The 17,108-nt window shown below is 34.5% G+C and overlaps 4 protein-coding genes across 5 annotated transcripts; 1 reads left to right on the forward strand and 3 right to left on the reverse strand.

Annotated features, from left to right (window-relative positions):
* Nucleotides 1–41: 41 nt before the first annotated feature.
* LOC108805580 (heavy metal-associated isoprenylated plant protein 36-like) lies at nucleotides 42–1,586 on the reverse strand. The gene is made up of 3 exons (XM_018577500.2): nucleotides 1,384–1,586; nucleotides 1,205–1,280; nucleotides 42–1,121 (listed from the first exon to the last, which is right to left on the reverse strand). The coding sequence occupies exons 1-3, from the start codon at nucleotides 1,510–1,512 to the stop codon at nucleotides 232–234; spliced, it is 1,095 nt and encodes a 364-aa protein (XP_018433002.1). The 5' UTR covers nucleotides 1,513–1,586; the 3' UTR covers nucleotides 42–231.
* A 2,072-nt stretch (nucleotides 1,587–3,658) lies between these two features.
* On the forward strand, nucleotides 3,659–4,491 carry LOC108812467 (probable histone H2A.5). The gene is made up of 2 exons (XM_018584737.2): nucleotides 3,659–4,005; nucleotides 4,086–4,491. The coding sequence occupies exons 1-2, from the start codon at nucleotides 3,775–3,777 to the stop codon at nucleotides 4,329–4,331; spliced, it is 477 nt and encodes a 158-aa protein (XP_018440239.1). The 5' UTR covers nucleotides 3,659–3,774; the 3' UTR covers nucleotides 4,332–4,491.
* Nucleotides 4,492–8,159: 3,668 nt separating this feature from the next.
* Nucleotides 8,160–12,869, reverse strand: LOC108812464 (acyl-CoA-binding domain-containing protein 5-like). Its single transcript, XM_018584733.2, has 18 exons — nucleotides 12,602–12,869; nucleotides 12,348–12,421; nucleotides 12,018–12,081; nucleotides 11,861–11,932; nucleotides 11,476–11,667; nucleotides 11,300–11,377; nucleotides 11,077–11,187; nucleotides 10,825–10,891; nucleotides 10,663–10,724; nucleotides 10,282–10,421; nucleotides 9,968–10,094; nucleotides 9,781–9,895; nucleotides 9,568–9,656; nucleotides 9,392–9,475; nucleotides 9,126–9,311; nucleotides 8,894–9,040; nucleotides 8,664–8,723; nucleotides 8,160–8,564 (listed from the first exon to the last, which is right to left on the reverse strand). The coding sequence occupies exons 1-18, from the start codon at nucleotides 12,770–12,772 to the stop codon at nucleotides 8,379–8,381; spliced, it is 2,025 nt and encodes a 674-aa protein (XP_018440235.2). The 5' UTR covers nucleotides 12,773–12,869; the 3' UTR covers nucleotides 8,160–8,378.
* Nucleotides 12,870–13,285: 416 nt separating this feature from the next.
* LOC108809089 (cyclin-H1-1) lies at nucleotides 13,286–15,808 on the reverse strand. 2 transcript variants are annotated; one of them, XM_018581217.2, is made up of 14 exons: nucleotides 15,758–15,807; nucleotides 15,641–15,725; nucleotides 15,469–15,519; nucleotides 15,318–15,399; nucleotides 15,102–15,214; nucleotides 14,923–14,996; nucleotides 14,679–14,799; nucleotides 14,510–14,578; nucleotides 14,324–14,365; nucleotides 14,132–14,209; nucleotides 13,966–14,024; nucleotides 13,791–13,875; nucleotides 13,614–13,705; nucleotides 13,286–13,518 (listed from the first exon to the last, which is right to left on the reverse strand). In XM_018581217.2, exons 2-14 carry the CDS (start codon nucleotides 15,698–15,700, stop codon nucleotides 13,437–13,439), a joined length of 1,008 nt encoding a protein of 335 aa, XP_018436719.2. In that variant the 5' UTR covers nucleotides 15,701–15,725; nucleotides 15,758–15,807; the 3' UTR covers nucleotides 13,286–13,436. The 2 variants fall into 2 exon arrangements, with proteins under 2 accessions (XP_018436719.2, XP_018436718.2); XM_018581216.2 differs by having other exon boundaries at nucleotides 15,641–15,808.
* Between the last annotated feature and the right edge of the window lie 1,300 nt (nucleotides 15,809–17,108).

Below are 17,108 nucleotides of genomic sequence, written 5' to 3' on the forward strand. Positions count from 1 at the left end.
ACAATAAGATATCTACTAAAATATATATATATATATATATGTGTCTTATATGTAACCTCAAATTTCATTTTGCCAAATTTTTTTATCCAAGGTATACATATCTGATTTAATTAAATTTTACTATGGAGATTGATTTCAGTGATTGCTTATGAAAGTGCCCACTCTAGTAACAACAACTCGTTAGGCATTAACAAGATGCCACCATTTTGATTCTAAAACTTTTTAAACCAATCACATGACGCAACAAGCGTTTGGATTGCCTTCGCTGAGTGCCTCAAATGATTCGCACGGCTGAGATCTGTACGAATAAAATTCGGGCGGTGGAGATTCGTATCCCGTGTCCACGTACTCGTAAGAATAATACGAGGGAGGAGCAGCGTAATACGACGGCGCATTGTCATTCCCGCCGTTCTGACTAGGCCCATTTTGACCCGGCCCGTGCGCCGTATTGTAGCTCACGGTGTAAGACGGCGCCGTTTGAGGCTGCGAGTGATAATACGTAGGAGGAGGAGGACCGTACGTTTGCTGTTGGTAATGACGTGGAGGACTGTGAGCCGTCGGATACGAATGCTGCTGATGAGTAGGATGGGGATGGTACTGTTCTGGTGGTGGAGCAGAGTATATCACTGTCTCTGGTGGTCCATTGTTCTGCGGCGGAGGACCACCACCACCACCGCCTCCTCCTCCTCCTTCCATCACCACCGTCGTACTCTTCTTCTTCTTTTTCTTTTTCTTCTTCTTCTTCGGAGCTCCATCTCCACCGGACTGTGGTTGAGGTTGTCCGTTTACAAACGTCACAACTTGTTTCACCTGATCACCACCGCCTCCGGGAGGTCCGCCAATGCATGTTCCGCCGTCAATCATCCCGCCGCCGTTGTTGTTGTTGTTGTTGTTACCGTCGTCTTCGTCGTCTTCGCTGCTATCATCATCTTCGTTTTTAGGTTTCTTTGGTTTCTTTTCTCTCTGCTGGTAGTTACTACACTCGTTGTTGTTGTTATCCATCGGCCATAGCTCGGCGTGTCTACCGGCTTTCATGATCTTCTTTATCAGAAGCTCTGGTTCTACGTTTCCAACCACCGTTACTTTTTGTTGCTTCACGTCAATATTCGTTGTGTATACACCTAACACAAGAAAAACGTCTCTCAAAACGTCTATCTACGAAGAACAAAGAAACACAACATGAATTAAAGAGATAATGTCTCACCATCGATCTTGCTCAATAGTTTCTTTATTTTCCTCTTACATCCTTCGCAGTGGATAGAAACTCTCAAAACCCATGTCTTGCAACAACAACAGAAACACAGAAGAATATTATTTAATATGTTAAAGAAGAAAAAAAAGGAGACAATTGTATAAAGAAGATTATGTGGTGAATGATCTTACGGTGTATCGGAGAGGTTCTTGGTATTCTTGAAAAACATGTCTCTGCTGATCTTCTTGGCATGTCTCTGGTCTGATCTCTGTTCCGATCTCATTCCCGATCTGTGTTCCGATCGTTGTTCCAAGGTCCATTGAGAGAGAGAAATTAGAACGAAGCAGAGGGAAAGTGATGTGTATGCAAGTCCATGTGTAATATAGCTAGAACACATAATGTTGGCTTCTATATCTTTCTGGGAGTCCTCCCTAGATATAATATTCTCCACTATCCGTAACTTTATTCTAATAGAATACTACTTTTGTTCATAAAAAACTTTTTAATTTTTATTTTATAGAAAGTTTGTTAAACCATACTAACCTCTAGCCCTATTCAGCAAAACTGATCTGTTTATTTTCCACTTGATGCTGATATGTGGAACATGAGATGTGCAGCTTAAAAGCTAATATATAAATAAAGTCTGCAGCTTCATATGCAAAGTACTTCAAATGCTAACACCAGAACTAAAGTCGCAGATGATATATGCTGGTTTGGACGGATTTACGTCCAATCATTCCAGATAAGACTTGCTAACATAGAGTTAGCCAATGCTTATTCTTCATAGATCATCAATTCATCATCATTGCTTTTTTTTCTATGGAAAAAGAAGTTTAAGAACCCATATATAGGCCTTATAGGCCTTCCACCTTCAGGCATTTTGCAGTTGTTTGTGGTGAGGTCTGTGCAATGCCTCCCCGTTGGACTGAAGGGCCTAGCTTATATAATGCATACCTATTTTTTTTTTTTACTTCTTGTTGCCTTATATAGCCATTCTCAAGTGCTTCTTAGAGATAAACTCACCATTAATAAGCCCGGTTAATCATACTCTTAACTGTTTTTTTGGGATAAACTCTAGTTCGAGCTGGTGACCAAGAGAATGATTCAATTTCTTATGATTCCTATGAAATTACACAATTCATAAAGGATAGATTTTCCTTTCCATTCTTTCTGGTTCCAGGAAATTCCCACTTATCTATATTATTAAAAGAGAAGTACACATATAAAATGCCCCTTAGTTTTCAGTGTTATTTACACTTCCATGTCACTGACATTAAATAATGTTTCTTATTTTAGTGCTGTCCTTTTTCACTTTGATTAATGTGTTTTCTAAAATTAAATTTGAATTAAATACACAATTAAATAATATTTCCTATTTTAATGCTTTGTCTTTTCCACTTAGATTAATGTGTTTTTTAAAATTAAGTACACTTCATTAACTTCTCAATTAAATCAATGTCAAATTCAAAAAAATACATATTTTTGGACAAACAATTCATGGAAATTATAATATCAACTCTTTATTGAACAAATATGAACAAAAAATATTATCAAATTTGAATCGAAATTATATAATATCCAAACGGATTTACCATTTTGGTATCTAGAGAACCATAACTAAACTTTATCCGAACGAAATATTTTGGATATTCGAATATATATAAATCATATTTATATACTTCAATATGTTAGCTATTTTTCGAGTTAATATCCAAGATATAAGCTATTTTAAGTTGATTTGAAATATAAAAAATAGTCAAAAGTAAACATCTAAAGTAGATAAACAATAATCAGAACACCAAAAATACTTAAAATATATATATTTATTCTTCATCCAAATATTCAAGTTAAATTTATTTTAATTTTTAATTAGGTACTTTAGCTTACATTACTCAAATTTACATGTTATATTTTTTTAGATTAAAGGATATTTAAAGATATATAAATTTTGAAAATTTAAAAATAATTTAAACGGGTTATCAAACCCGCAAATATCAAAATCAAACCGGAAACAAAGTTTATAAATACCCGAATAGAGCTAGAGTCTTTAAACTCGAAAATCTCAAACCCGAATAAATTTTAACCAAATTCGAGTGGATACCCAAATACATATTCCTAGCTTAGTCAATATAAAACGATCAAATATTATAAATATACTATTTAGTATAAATAAATAAAAACTAAAACTGAAATTAATATCCGTGCGGTCGCACGGGTCAAGATCTAGTTCCTATTATTTTATTTATTTTTGTTCATTTCCAATTTGTTTCTAGTCTAATTGTCTAATTAACGAGGGGGTGAAACAAACGGCTGAGATTAATTACTCTTGAGAGTTTTATACTCTCTTTCCTTTGCGGCTCCCATGCACGTGTATCAACTAAATACGTCGACAACAAAATCATCATCAATTCACCATCATCATGTTGTAAGAGCGACCGTTGGATCAAAAACCAACTAAATACAATCTGAACATCGCCAACGTGGCACTAAACATGATCTATACATACATACACGTTCCCATGTCCTCATTACACAAAATAGTACTACTCTTTAGATCCGTTTGCTAAGAAAATCAAAACCCGATGGAGTCGTCATCAAAAGCAACAGCAGAAGCAGCAACGAAGCCGGCGGCGAGAGGTGGAAGAAGAAGAGGAGGAGATCGCAAGAAGAGCGTCACCAAGTCCGTCAAAGCCGGTCTCCAGTTCCCCGTCGGCCGTATCGCTCGCTACCTTAAAAAAGGCCGTTACGCCATCAGGTACGGCTCCGGCGCTCCCGTCTACCTCGCCGCCGTCCTCGAGTACCTCGCCGCCGAGGTAATAATATATCTCCGATCGAATCTTTTACGGGATCTTCTTGATTCTAATCGATTCTTTTTTTTTAATCTTGTTTTTAGGTTCTTGAGCTAGCTGGTAACGCGGCGAGGGATAACAAGAAGAATAGGATAAACCCTAGGCATCTTTGCTTGGCGATAAGGAACGATGAGGAGTTGGGGAAGTTGTTGCACGGAGTGACCATCGCGAGTGGTGGAGTGCTTCCGAATATTAACCCGGTTCTTCTTCCTAAGAGGACTGCCGGTGGTTCGTCTCAAGGTGAGAAGAAAGCTTCTTCGCCAGCTAAAAAGTCTCCCAAGAAGGCTTAAAACGATGTCGCATTTGGTTTTGTATCGTCCATCTAGAAGGAGGAGGAGAAGAGCAATTGAAGATTAATGTTTTTAAAGACATTTTGTAATGAATTAACTAATTTTCTGAGTTGCTTCTCAGTTTCCCCAGCTAATCAAATAAATAAAATCTCTTTCTAGATTTCGTTATTTTTATCCGCTTGATTTCACAGAAAGATACTTTGAGAAATTGAATGTATGGTTAGGACAAGTCGTAGCGTTAATGACTGTTAGCTGAAATGTACGTTGGGTTTTATCTCTACCTGAGTGAAGAGGCCTATAATTGGCCCATTTAAATTACTTATCTTTTCTAGCTGCAGTTGATTTTGCTTACTTGTGGGTTTCCTTTTGGGAAAATTCCTTAAAAATACACGGACTAAATTTCTTTTGCTGAAAAAATACACGAACTTTTTTGGCTTCCCAAAAAATACACAAACTAATTTTAATTGTCTATAAAATACACAAACTTTTGAATTTTGAAGGTTTCACACCTCGATTTTAACGGTGTAAACAGTGACTAACAGAATAGTAAGACGCCGTTAGCCGCCGTTAACTCTGATTAAAAAGTTCATGTATTTTATAGACAACCAAAATTAGTTCGTGTATTTTTCGGGAAGCCTAAAAAGTTCGTATATTTTTTCAGCAAAGGAAATTTAGTATGTGTATTTTTAAGGAATTTTCAAATGGAGTTTGGATATTTCATATACTATTCAGAGGCTGAATATCTGGATCCAATACATATCCAAAATTTTATATTTGTAAACTTTCGGTTTGGTTTTGGACCAGATATTTCCGATCTGAAAAATCCAGATCCGAAAAAAACGGCCCAAACCCGACCCAAAGACCTGAAAAAAACACATTCTCTATCACATGATACATGTCCAAAATTTTATATTTGTAAACTTTCGGTTTGATTTTGGAACGAATATTTCCGGGTCAGTTTGATTCAAGTTTTTGAATCCGGCTAGACATATTAGCCGGATTCAAAAACTTGAATCGGAACTGACCCAAATATTCTGTCCAAAACCAAACCAAAAGTTTACAAATATTTGTTGAGTCCAATTTAGTCGAAATCTATCATATATATCTAAAAATTCACAAACAACTCTAAATTTTACATTGAAAGTTTAATATTAATTAAAAATGTTTCTGTTACAAAAACAAAACTAAAAAATATTGCAAAAATAATAACAAAATTGTTAGCAGAAAGATCTTGTCGGATTGAATCTATTCGTGTCGATTTTATTAGGCTCAGGTCTATTCGGATCAGTTCTTTTTGGTTTCAATTCTTTCAAATAGAAGAGTTTTGGATCCAACAAATATTTGTAAACTTTCGGTTTGGTTTTGGACCGAATATCTTCGGATCAGTTCCAATCCAAGTTTTTGAATCCGGCTAAAATGTCAAGATTAGGTCTAGATATTTTAGCCGGATTCAAAAACTTGGATCGAAACTGATCCGAAAATATTCGGTCCAAAACCAAACCGAAAGTTTACAAATATAAAATTTTGGATCTGTATTGGGTCCAGATATTTAGCATCTGAATAAGATATGAAATATCCAAACTCCATTTGAAAATTCCTTAAAAATACACATACTAAATTTCCTTTGCTGAAAAATACATGAACTTTTTAGGCTTCCCGAAAAATACACGGACTAATTTTGGTTGTCCATAAAATACATGAACTTTTTACTCAGAGTTAACGGCGTCTAACGGCGTCTTACTATTCTGTTAGTCATTGTTTACACCGTTAAAATCGAGGTGTGAAACCTTCAAAATTCAAAAGTTCGTGTATTTTATGGACAATCAAAATTAGTTTGTGTATTTTTTGGGAAGTCAAAAAAGTTCGTGTATTTTTTTAGCAAAAGAAATTCAGTCTGTGTATTTTTAAGGAATTTTCCCTTTCCTTTTTCTCTTTCTTTTGATTTAACGGGATTTGCTTTCCTCTTTTATTACGGAGGGTAGGTGAATAAAGTTCATCTCATTTAGGACAAAAAATCCTTACAAATAGTTTTTTTTTTTTTCCTTACAAATAGTTTTATTTCAGATAACGTTAATCAGAGACTTTAGCGTTGCACCAAGTGATACTTCTTAAAAAGTAGATTTTTTTGTAATATGTGTGAATTAAGTTAAAATAACGAAAGAGTAAGTTTAAGTCAGCAGCAACTGTAACTTTAGCACCAAAGCGAACCTGGTCCAGTTGGTTGTGGTTATTTCATTTCCACTTGGGCTCCAGTGTTCGATACACCTTTGGTACTTCCTCAGTCTCTCTCTCTCTTTGTCTTGAATCATCATCACGCTGCTTGAGAAAATGCAAGGTAATAATAATTACCTTTTTTCAACATTATCAGTGCATGGGCATTTAGAGGTGGAAAAATTAACAATTTCAATTCCAAATATGATCAGAACATATAAGTTTATTAAAAATATGAAAATCAAAATATAAATATTAATTAAAAGTAATTAATCTCACCCTTCATTCTCTTGGTCACATAAACTTATATAAAGTTATTTTTTTTTTTTTTATAAAAGTATGTTCATTCCAAGATCCGAACCCATATTTTGATACTTTTTTAAAAGGGAATACTAACCAATAAACTAAAATAACTTTTGAAATATTATTACAATTTAAGATATATATATATATATATATATATATATATATAATATTACTATATTTCTACATCTTTGGTGATATAAATACATTAACATGTGTTTTAATTATTATATATATATTTAAAAGTTAGAAATTATTTATAAATTTTCATTATATATATTTTTTTAAAAAATTTAGCCTTGAATGCTAATTTGTTTTCTTCAAAATTAATATAATATACTACATATTTAATGTTTTTATATATTTTAATTACTTTTAAAATGTCTAATATTTTGAACAAAATATCTTAGTGAAAGAAAGGTAAAATAGCTCTTAACATTTTGAAAAAAAAATATCAAAAATATATAATAGTAAATTTGAAAAATTAAAAAATTCCACTTAAGTTAAAAATATACAACTTCAATTCAGTTATAAATTTTAAAAACTATCCAAAATTGTTTGATTTTTTTATGTAAAAATATATTCATTCCAAGATCCGAACCCATATTTTGATATCTTTTAAAAGTGGTATACTAACCACTAGACTAAAATAACTTTTGAAATATTATTACAAATTTAAATTATATATACTACTATACTTCTTCATCTTATCCAATTAAAACTTTGGTGATATAAATACATTAACATGTTTTTAATAATTATTATATATATATATTTAAAACTTTGAAATTATTTATAATTTTTATATAACCTTTTAAAAAAAAATTAGCCTTGAAAGGTAATTTATTTTCTTCAAAAAAATTAATATAATTATACTATATATTTAATTTTATATATTTTAATTATTTCAATATGTCTAATATTTTGAACAAAAATATCTTAGTGAAAAAGGAAATGGCTCTTAACATTTTGAACAAAATATCAAAATAGATAATAGTAAATTTGAAAAAAAAAGTTCCACTTAAGTTTAACAATTAAAATAATTTAAATAAGAAATTTTTAAAATAGCTTCAAAATTTTAAATATATTTAATTTCGTGTAACTATAAATATTTATTATTTATATTTTAGTAACATATAAGTTTATTAAAAATATGATAATTAAAATATTTATTCTCGCTGCTAGACGCATCCAATGTTTTATTGGTTGATAAAAGGTGTAAACACACTTACCATACAAAAAAAACCTATAATGAAATCATGTTACAGTCCATCACCAGTGTAACATAACCAAGTACCTACACCAGCACATATATATAGGAATATGCAAATGGCGATAATTATAAAGCTCAATCATACGTTTGTAGATATTACCCATTTACATCTTATTTTGAGAAGAACCAACTCTGACATGGGTACCAAAAATGTTTCTCTCTCTCTTTTTTTCCTATTAAAAAGGTAAATACTGATATAGAAGAAAAAGAGACTGGGTAATGAAGAAAAAAAAATAAGTGAACAAAACTTAATGGGAGAATCATGTTTTTGGCGGAGGAGTTCCAGCGAGCCAGCCCCAGACGCCACCATTGCTTTGTCGTTTTCCATTCATATTGGCAGCGGCGGCTTGTTCAGACGCAGCCGCTCTTTGACGGTGGAGTAGTTCGAGTTCCTTTTCAAGTGTTTCCATTGCCTGAAGCTTTTGTCTTACCTCTGCAACTTCAACCTGAAGAAGGGAACTTAGAGAGGTTTTAGATATCAACTCCGGAAAACTTGCAATGTTCTTTCAAAAGGAAAATAAAAGTTACATCTCTACATACATTACCTCTAATTTGAAACACCTTGACTGCTCGGTTGCAAGTTGACTCCGCACAGAGTGAAGTTCCTATTACATCAAAATACAAAAAAAAAAAGTAATGTTGATATAACAAAAAAAAAAATCTATGAAGAAATTCTCTCAAACTTCATGTGTCTTGCTTATTAATACTTCCAAATGGTACAATGCAAGACTGAATAAGAACTAGTTTGAAGGCAATAGTATTATTATTTATTGACCTTGTATAACTCTGCGCTTCGCGTTTCTATCTCTGTTAACTCTTCCTTCAGTTGCAGAGTTTGTATCTTCTCCTTGCTGAGTGATGCTTCTAGTTCTTCCTTCTCGGATCTAAGTGATGTGATAATGGGTTCGCTTTTTCCTTCAACCTGTGGGATTTAATGTGATTTATCTTAAGTCTACACTTTGTTATTCACACAGTTTAAGGAGATAAAAAGTTATGCGGGAAGCTACCTTTGATCCGGAGTTAACATTATCCATGACAATTTCCCGTACTTTACTTTCTTGGCTCACCCCGATCTCAGACTCAATATCTCTGGTCGTGGCGTTGTTAACAGCAGAAACACTATCACGCACAGGAGAAGCTTCCATAATCTTTGATTTCAAGCTTGATTTGTGGCTTGGTTTTAAAACATTCACCTGTGATTGGCATAATACAGAATTAACAACCGAGTTGAAAAAAACACCAAATCAGTATAAAAAATGTATTTATTGAGTACCTCGTTGTTGTAACGTCCGTTGTATCCACCAAAAGCAACGATTACGTCTTCACCATTGTATGAGCTCACAACTAAACTCAATCCCTGTTATATCAAAGTAACATTTTGCAGCTCAACTCTGGAAGTCATCACACAAGGGATTTACTCAAATTTTCATGTTTCTGGAATAAAACTACCTCACTAGCGAGAGGTACACCTCCTTTTACTGATGTAAGTACTGACCATGCAAGAGTAGACATATTTAATACAACAGTCTCACATGCCCCTGCGGTAATGTATCAGCAAGGACCATAATTACTCACACTGTACAAGTAAAGAGGTTATCTTTTCTTCCACGAAAGTTTCCAGTGATGTAATGAGTATTTCCAAGGGAAAAGTGTAAAACGTACCGCTCTTGTTATCTCCACCACCAACTATATACCAATTTTCCCCAATCGTCACACCAGCGTGTCCAGCGCGTGGAGTCGGTGCTTCACCTTGTTGTGCATGTCTTGACCATTCCATCTATAATATGGAAACACATATGCTAAGAAGCTGACAGATAATGTTGCCGTAAACAAATGAGGTTTAACATACAGTTTGCAGATCAAGGACGTGCAGATCATTAAAACAATTTGTGTGTGATCCTCCGCCAAATATTAGAAGATAACGCTCAGCATGCACTGCAGCAGCATGATCAGACCTTGGTGATGGAGGGGAACCCCTGCAAGTTGACAGAAGTTTAAACTTGAGCAATATAAAAAAAAAAGTTAAAACTTGAGCTGCTGATCTTTTGATAATTGGCGGGTTTGTGAAATTTCCTTCAATTTCTGGATTTGTATCCTAGTGTTTAAATTAACTCGACTTCTTCAAAAGAATGAATAAAATGCAGAAACGTCATAAGATCTTACACGGCATCTATCTCAACCCAGGTCATGGCATCCAGATCAAGTAGATGCAAATCATTCAGAAGCGATTTATTTACATCCTGCCCGCCAAATATCACCAATTTTTTCCCCACAAGAGTCACGGACTGGCCTCCACGCGAAACCTGCAAGCAAGAGAGAGTGATAAACATAGTCTCGAAGAAGCCAAACTACATACTCCATTTCAATTATCAGAAAGAAGACTACTAAATTGTATTCAGATGCAACTTAACACCTGGGAATACTAAGAAGAAAGAAAAAGAACAACTTTTCATTTTCTTCTTCTGATAAAACTATTTACTCGGTTACTAGATCGGAACGTTTCCCACATAAGGGTGTCAATAATTAGGAGAAAAGATGAAGTACCGGTGGCTTTCCATCTGTCCTTAAGATTGACCATGTACAGGTATGCAGGTCAAAGACCTTGACTGTGACGAGAAAACAGAAGAAAAAGTGATAAAAAAATTAGTATTCACAAAACCATAACCGACCTAAAATTAGCCACTTCAAAAGTGTTTTAACTCCTACCTAGAATTGATTCTGAGGGATCCTTTGCATGACCACCGATAGAAAGAAGCTTATTGTCCCATGGTATCTTCATCACAAACAAAGAAGGGCAGTGAGAATAACGTATATCTTAGATTATTTTCTGCTATCAACTAGTAGCATTGGATTTCATGAGGAGATTACTGTACTTTCCCAGAAACTTGCCTTTGACATATCAAGGCTAAAAAACGAAAGAAGAAGAAGCAGAACAAAAACACGAGTTAGAATACAAACCAAAGAATGACCAGCACAGTGAGTTAGTGTTGCTGGAGATGATGTTTCCTGTGATTCAGTCACAATCTTGGTTTCAACTCTTGACCAAGTCCAGTTTTTTAGATCTAGAACCTGTATTTCAAACACCATTACAGAAAAAAAGCTTATATGCTACAGAAAACGAAACCAAATATTTTGATTTGATTAAGTTAATGTTATAGAAAGAATGCTATAAGTTGCTTACATGAAGATCACCCAGATAACGCCCATTGTGATTTCCACCATACATATACATCTTATCTTGCATAACCGCTGCTCCATGCTGAAACGAATATAATAAACAAGAACTAGAAAAGAGAGAAGATACACGAAGAGATCCTCTTCTTCCTTTTTTTTCATAAGATTTTAGTTAAATAATACCTCATACCGAGCTTTTGGTGGATGGCCTAATGTAAGTGGTGGCGTCCACTGGTTAAACACAGAAATAGTATTTGGGTCTTCCAAAACCACATCTTTATCTTGGGTCTCCGTCAAACGCCCATCCTCTGTAGCGGTTGTCATCGTCTCACCAAAAGAACCTCCGTTCTCAACACTCGGCTCGGCCTTTGTGCTCTGTTACAAAGAATCCATCCCAGTTACTAAATGAGTAAAGATACTTCTCCTTAAAAGTCTGAACCTAAACATGAAATCGTGTTATATAGGCCTCAGACGAGTTTGTATTTGCTAGCAATACATGCACAAACTGAAACTTGATCCTATGTATATAGCAATGAAATTGCTTAATTCGGGGATTTAAAAAACTCACACTGATTTGGACATCTACAGCAGGGTCTGGAACAGAGTTCGGTGATCTTGGATACCAACTAGGATCTCCTTCCTTTTTCAAAAATGAGGAATATAAGACGAAAGATCCACAATAATAAGCAAAAGGAGCGCCTTTAAAGTCTCTGTAGATAGGTTACCTCAAGAATTTTCACAAAGTGACGCATTGCCTCAATGGAGGGCATGGTTCCAAGCCCCTGCCAACTAGTAAACATATACATAAGGTCATCAGAACCACGTTCTATACTCTTTGTTCACAGAAACATCATCATCCTAAGGTGACTTTTTTTTTTTTTTTTGTAATTGTAACACAATCATCCTTAGGTGACTTTCCCACGGCATATGACCAGCATTTTTGCATACAGTACAGCAACACCAATGTTTAAATGTAACTCTTTCATTTCAAAAATACTCTCATGCTGATGGGAATCTAAAAGCCTCTCCTCTTATAGTGTAAGATGAATCTTAACCTTTTCCACTTGCTTTGCTCAGCTGGATTCCACACACTACTAGGTTTAGGTACATTGCAAGGTCCTACACTAGCCTGTTTAACACATCAAATGCAGATTGTATCAGTAAGCAAGCCTTTCTTGTAACCACAACGATCGATCAATATAATAAGTCGAGTCGCCTATCATCAAATCAAATCAAATCAAATCAAATCATGTTGTTGTTTTAGATCGCTAGATCGATCTCGTGGAAACTCGACATCGTTTTCGGAAACCTGCTGGTGGAGCGCGTAGAGAAGCAACGCGGTATCGTTGGAGAATTTGGAGCTGAGTTGTTTCAAGGAAGGCGTTGGTGCAGATCCACCGTCGAGGCCGAGGTACGATGCGGCGGCGTAGAATCTGTCGGGGTAAGCGAGGCTAGCGCTCGCCTTCGCCGTATTAGCCATTTTTTTTTGTTTCCTTCGTTTCACAGATTTGATCGAGAGACGATGGAGGAGGAAGAAGGAAGAGCCAACAACACTCGGGTTCGATTTAAAATTTATTTAAATTTCAATTAACGAATACGAATGCTAGAATAGATGCAGCGTTTATATAGGAAGGCATGCGGTCTTAACCGAAGGGAACATAGCAAAACTGAACCAAACCAAATGTTTTGGTTTTCTATTAATATCCGGACGTTGGTTCTAAACCGATCCGTATATTTTCAAATATTATCAGTTCATACCATTAATTTTTTTTTCTTTTTAACTAAACTTATATATTAATATTTCAAACCGAACTAACTGAAAATCACTGAAATTATCCAAATTTAACAAAACGTAATAATTCAAAATTGGTTGGAAAATTAAATTAACCGAAACTGAACCATAATTTCTCTGGTTAGTTTGACAGCTTATTCAATTTATTTGAATTAACCGGGAACTAACACCTGAGTAAACCGGATGTATGGTCAAGAACAATGTTTCGCAAAAAATTGGAAAATGGTAAATTATGAATTTGAAGGTGTTGAATGCCAACATCTGTTACCAGATACAGCTTTTTGGTCTGTTTAACACAAACTGCCAGAATTAAGATTTTGATTGGATTTGCTTAATGACAAAAACGAGAAGCTCAACCAATCGGTGGACCTTTTGGTGTATCACTGGAGTTCTTATGTGACTTGTGCTTCGATCTTTTCTCCCGTTTCTTACTCCTGAGAAGAAAACGAATAGAGAACATAGTCATCAACTTAAGCTGCCAAAAAAAGTATGCAAGAACAAAAAAGTAGGAAGGTTAATTAATTAGTACTCGTCATGTGAAGAGCTATGTCCTAGACAAGATTTTAGCTTCCTGTTGATATGCTTCATGTCCTTTTCACTTGGGTACTTATAGTTCTTTACCTGCAAAAAAAAAAAAAAAGAGAAGGGAACATATAGTAAAACTGCATATTTAGAAATGAAGTTTCGTAGTCAGTCAGTAGCATACCAAATATTCAACGTCATCTAGTAATCTTATGAGCTCTGAAGTCGTGTGCTCAGAGTTGGGTTGAGAAACAATGTTCTCTAGGTACCTGCACTAAACGAAGTTTTTAGTTTAAGATCCAAACCGCTACAAGCTTTCACATAACAAAAAACAGAGGCCAAGAGGGTGTAATAATAACCTATCAAAGTCAACCACTCCAAGAACCCCATTTGCAATACGCAAAGCAGCCAAAGCCAACTGAGAAACAAATACATGAGTTTCAACCAGATTCTTTGATGGTTTTTTTAAGTATTCTTCAATTTGATATTAAAAACAAAAGGCTAAGGGAGACAAAAGAAACCCACCTGGCCAGGAGGAAAGAGGAGTGGAGCATCTGTGAGCATAATTTTATCGGCTTCTGCTGTTGCAGCTTTGAGCAAACTCTGCAAAGTAACTGAAAATGTTATATGCCAGTGTATGAGAACAATGAAACTTCAGAGAGGCCCGTTTAAAGCAAAAAGAAGACTTGCAGTAGTCATGAAGAGAGAGAGATCTACCTCCAGCTTTTGGATTTCATCATCTCTAGCTTGAAGAAATTCCTAGAGGATGATGATAAGACGATGTCACTTTTGGAGACAAGTGTCAAGTTAAAACAAGTATTGATAAACTACAAACCGAATATAAAGTATTGACAAGCTATAAATTTCACAATGTTCTTCCCCTATAGACAGCTAAGATTTTACCTCCATGTTGCTGACAAAGCCTTCGATTGCACGATACGGTGCATAAACAATCAGATCAAATTCCAAACTCTGCAAACAATAAAGTTAAATCTAATATGAAACAGAGAAGAACACAGAGGACAGGAGGGATAAATAAACATAGGGAAATAGCTACATATTATTGTCATGCCTGGAGAACAGCCATCTCGTACTTGAGAATTACATGGTGATCTTGTTTAATCCCCTTGCCTATCTCCTCAGCAGATACATGATTCTCCTCTATTTTACAGGCTGCATACACGCAGGTTAACCTGTTCAATGAAAAGTATCAATAACCTGACAGCAATTTGATAAAACACTTTCAAAACATTATCTTTCTTTTTCTAATGGAAAGCAAAACTTGGTCAAGGCTGTGGGTGAAAGAAGTTTTATACATTATTTCTTTGGGATGATGTTGCATAACAGACCACTGCAGATAAAATCTTTTAAAGTATTGCAGAGCTGTTGCCTGCAAAAAAAAAATTAGAAACAAAAACATGATAATTCAGAGAGCTAATAACAAGATCAAGGCTTTTTATTAATTTTATTTGGAAATTCTATCTGAAATGTGGACCTGAATCTTGTGAGGAAACTCAAAGGCACTGCAGACTTCTTGAACCTTCGCCTCATAAAAAGCTCTCATGAAACGTTCCTCATCAACACTCAAAGGCTTAAGCTTCTTATCACCTTAGAGAGTTAAAAAATAAAATAAAACTAACATCATTAAAAACTTCGACCAACAAAAACCATAATGATAAATAAATAAATAAATAAATAAATAAAAACTTACCTTGATCTCCTCCTGCATCAAATTTCTCTGATGGATAAGTTAGTGAACCACTAGCATCTACTTCAACTTGGGTTGTTCCACACTATGAATAAGAATAATAAGTTTCAAAAAAAAAAGAATCTATAATAAATACAAGAAGTAACACTCATACCTTCTCCAGCAGTTGTACTGCCCTCTGGTTAGCAGCTTTATATCTCTCTGCCTACAATATTAACAACAACACTAGAGCTTAGCTGCAACACCAAGAACAATCACACATGGACATGGTTTTTCTCGTCGAAAAGAAAACAAGAAGCAATAAAGAACGTATGGGAGATGGATACTAGTTTCTGGGGTGTGAAAATCCACTTGGCCCTTTGAGTTGATGTCTGGAAATCCGCCATTTCTGTGCGACGACGGATGATCGCCGATACCAAATTCAACACACGCTGTCGACGACGACGACGGCGATTCTCGGGGATGAACCACCGTCTCACTCAATTTCAATCTTTATATCTACTTTATTAAAACAGAAGTACACATATAAACTTACCCTTACAGTTTCCCTTTATTTACAACCAAATGCCACTGAGAATTTTATTAGTTTCACGTTAAAAATTCATGTCTTTTTCACGTAGTCATTGTTTCCTAAATTAAAGTAAACGAAATACAAAGAAGGAAACAAGATTATAACATCGCTATACTAAAATATCAGTTTTCCAGATATACCACGTTTTCCTTTACCACCATATCAGTTTTCCTGCATTATCAAATAAGCACAATCACAATTAAAATCGATTTCACACATTGTAAACTTCTGTAAACGATGATTTGTCATGGTTATACCATGTAAAATTTATGAATAATTATATACATTATAAAAGATCAGCTCATAGAAACTATCAAATTAAAAAGTTAACATCTTACATCTATTTTACTTTATTTCATCACCACCCAACATCTAATACTCTTATAAATGCAGTTCGACAACTAATAATACATTAATACAATACTATAAGTTGCAATTCGAGAACTATAATACATTAAAATTCACAAGCAACAAAAAAATCTACTAAATCAGCAAACTTCCCTATTTATTTGGTACAAATCAAAACATACCATAAACAAAATCATCAATTTAGAATTTGGAATTCAGAATATTATAATTCCCCCATAAATAATTACATTTACGCTTACAATAAAGGAACAAACACAAAATAGATAAACAATCACATTTACGCCTATACTTGCGGAACAAGCACAAAATCTTATTGTTTCCTATTTCAAATCATAACTACTAAGTATTTAAGGAAAACTGAATATATGATGGCACACAAAATTCCAACTAACACCAATCAAATCTTAGCCTTATCCTATATTATGGGCTTTTAACGATAAAACATAATCAAAAAAAAATATTCTTTTCATTTATTTTGGCGTAATATGCCTTGCAAATTAGGCTAAAATATTTTCCTTCCCTAGGTTCTTGTATCTCCACTATATATTCTACCCGACTTTAACTCATTCTACACAGTATTTTAAGAGTCACCTCACAAAAAGCATATCTGCTAACAAAAAATTTCATTTGATCGAAGATCTCAAACAATACAAGGATGCGTGAGTGGAACTGATTCACTCATGGGTGCAAAACCCACCTTACGCTGATGAAACATTAGAGACGGTTTTAGCTGATGAAACATTTAGTTCTATTGTCTGAGTATTTCTTTTAAATTTTAAACATTGGAGATGGTTTTCAACAATCTTTGACATATTCATGATCAGGTATGTGATTTATCTCTACTTGCATGATTG

The sequence above is a fragment of the Raphanus sativus genome, chromosome 6, assembly GCF_000801105.2.
Source record: "Raphanus sativus cultivar WK10039 chromosome 6, ASM80110v3, whole genome shotgun sequence".
Lineage (NCBI taxonomy): Eukaryota > Viridiplantae > Streptophyta > Magnoliopsida > Brassicales > Brassicaceae > Raphanus > Raphanus sativus.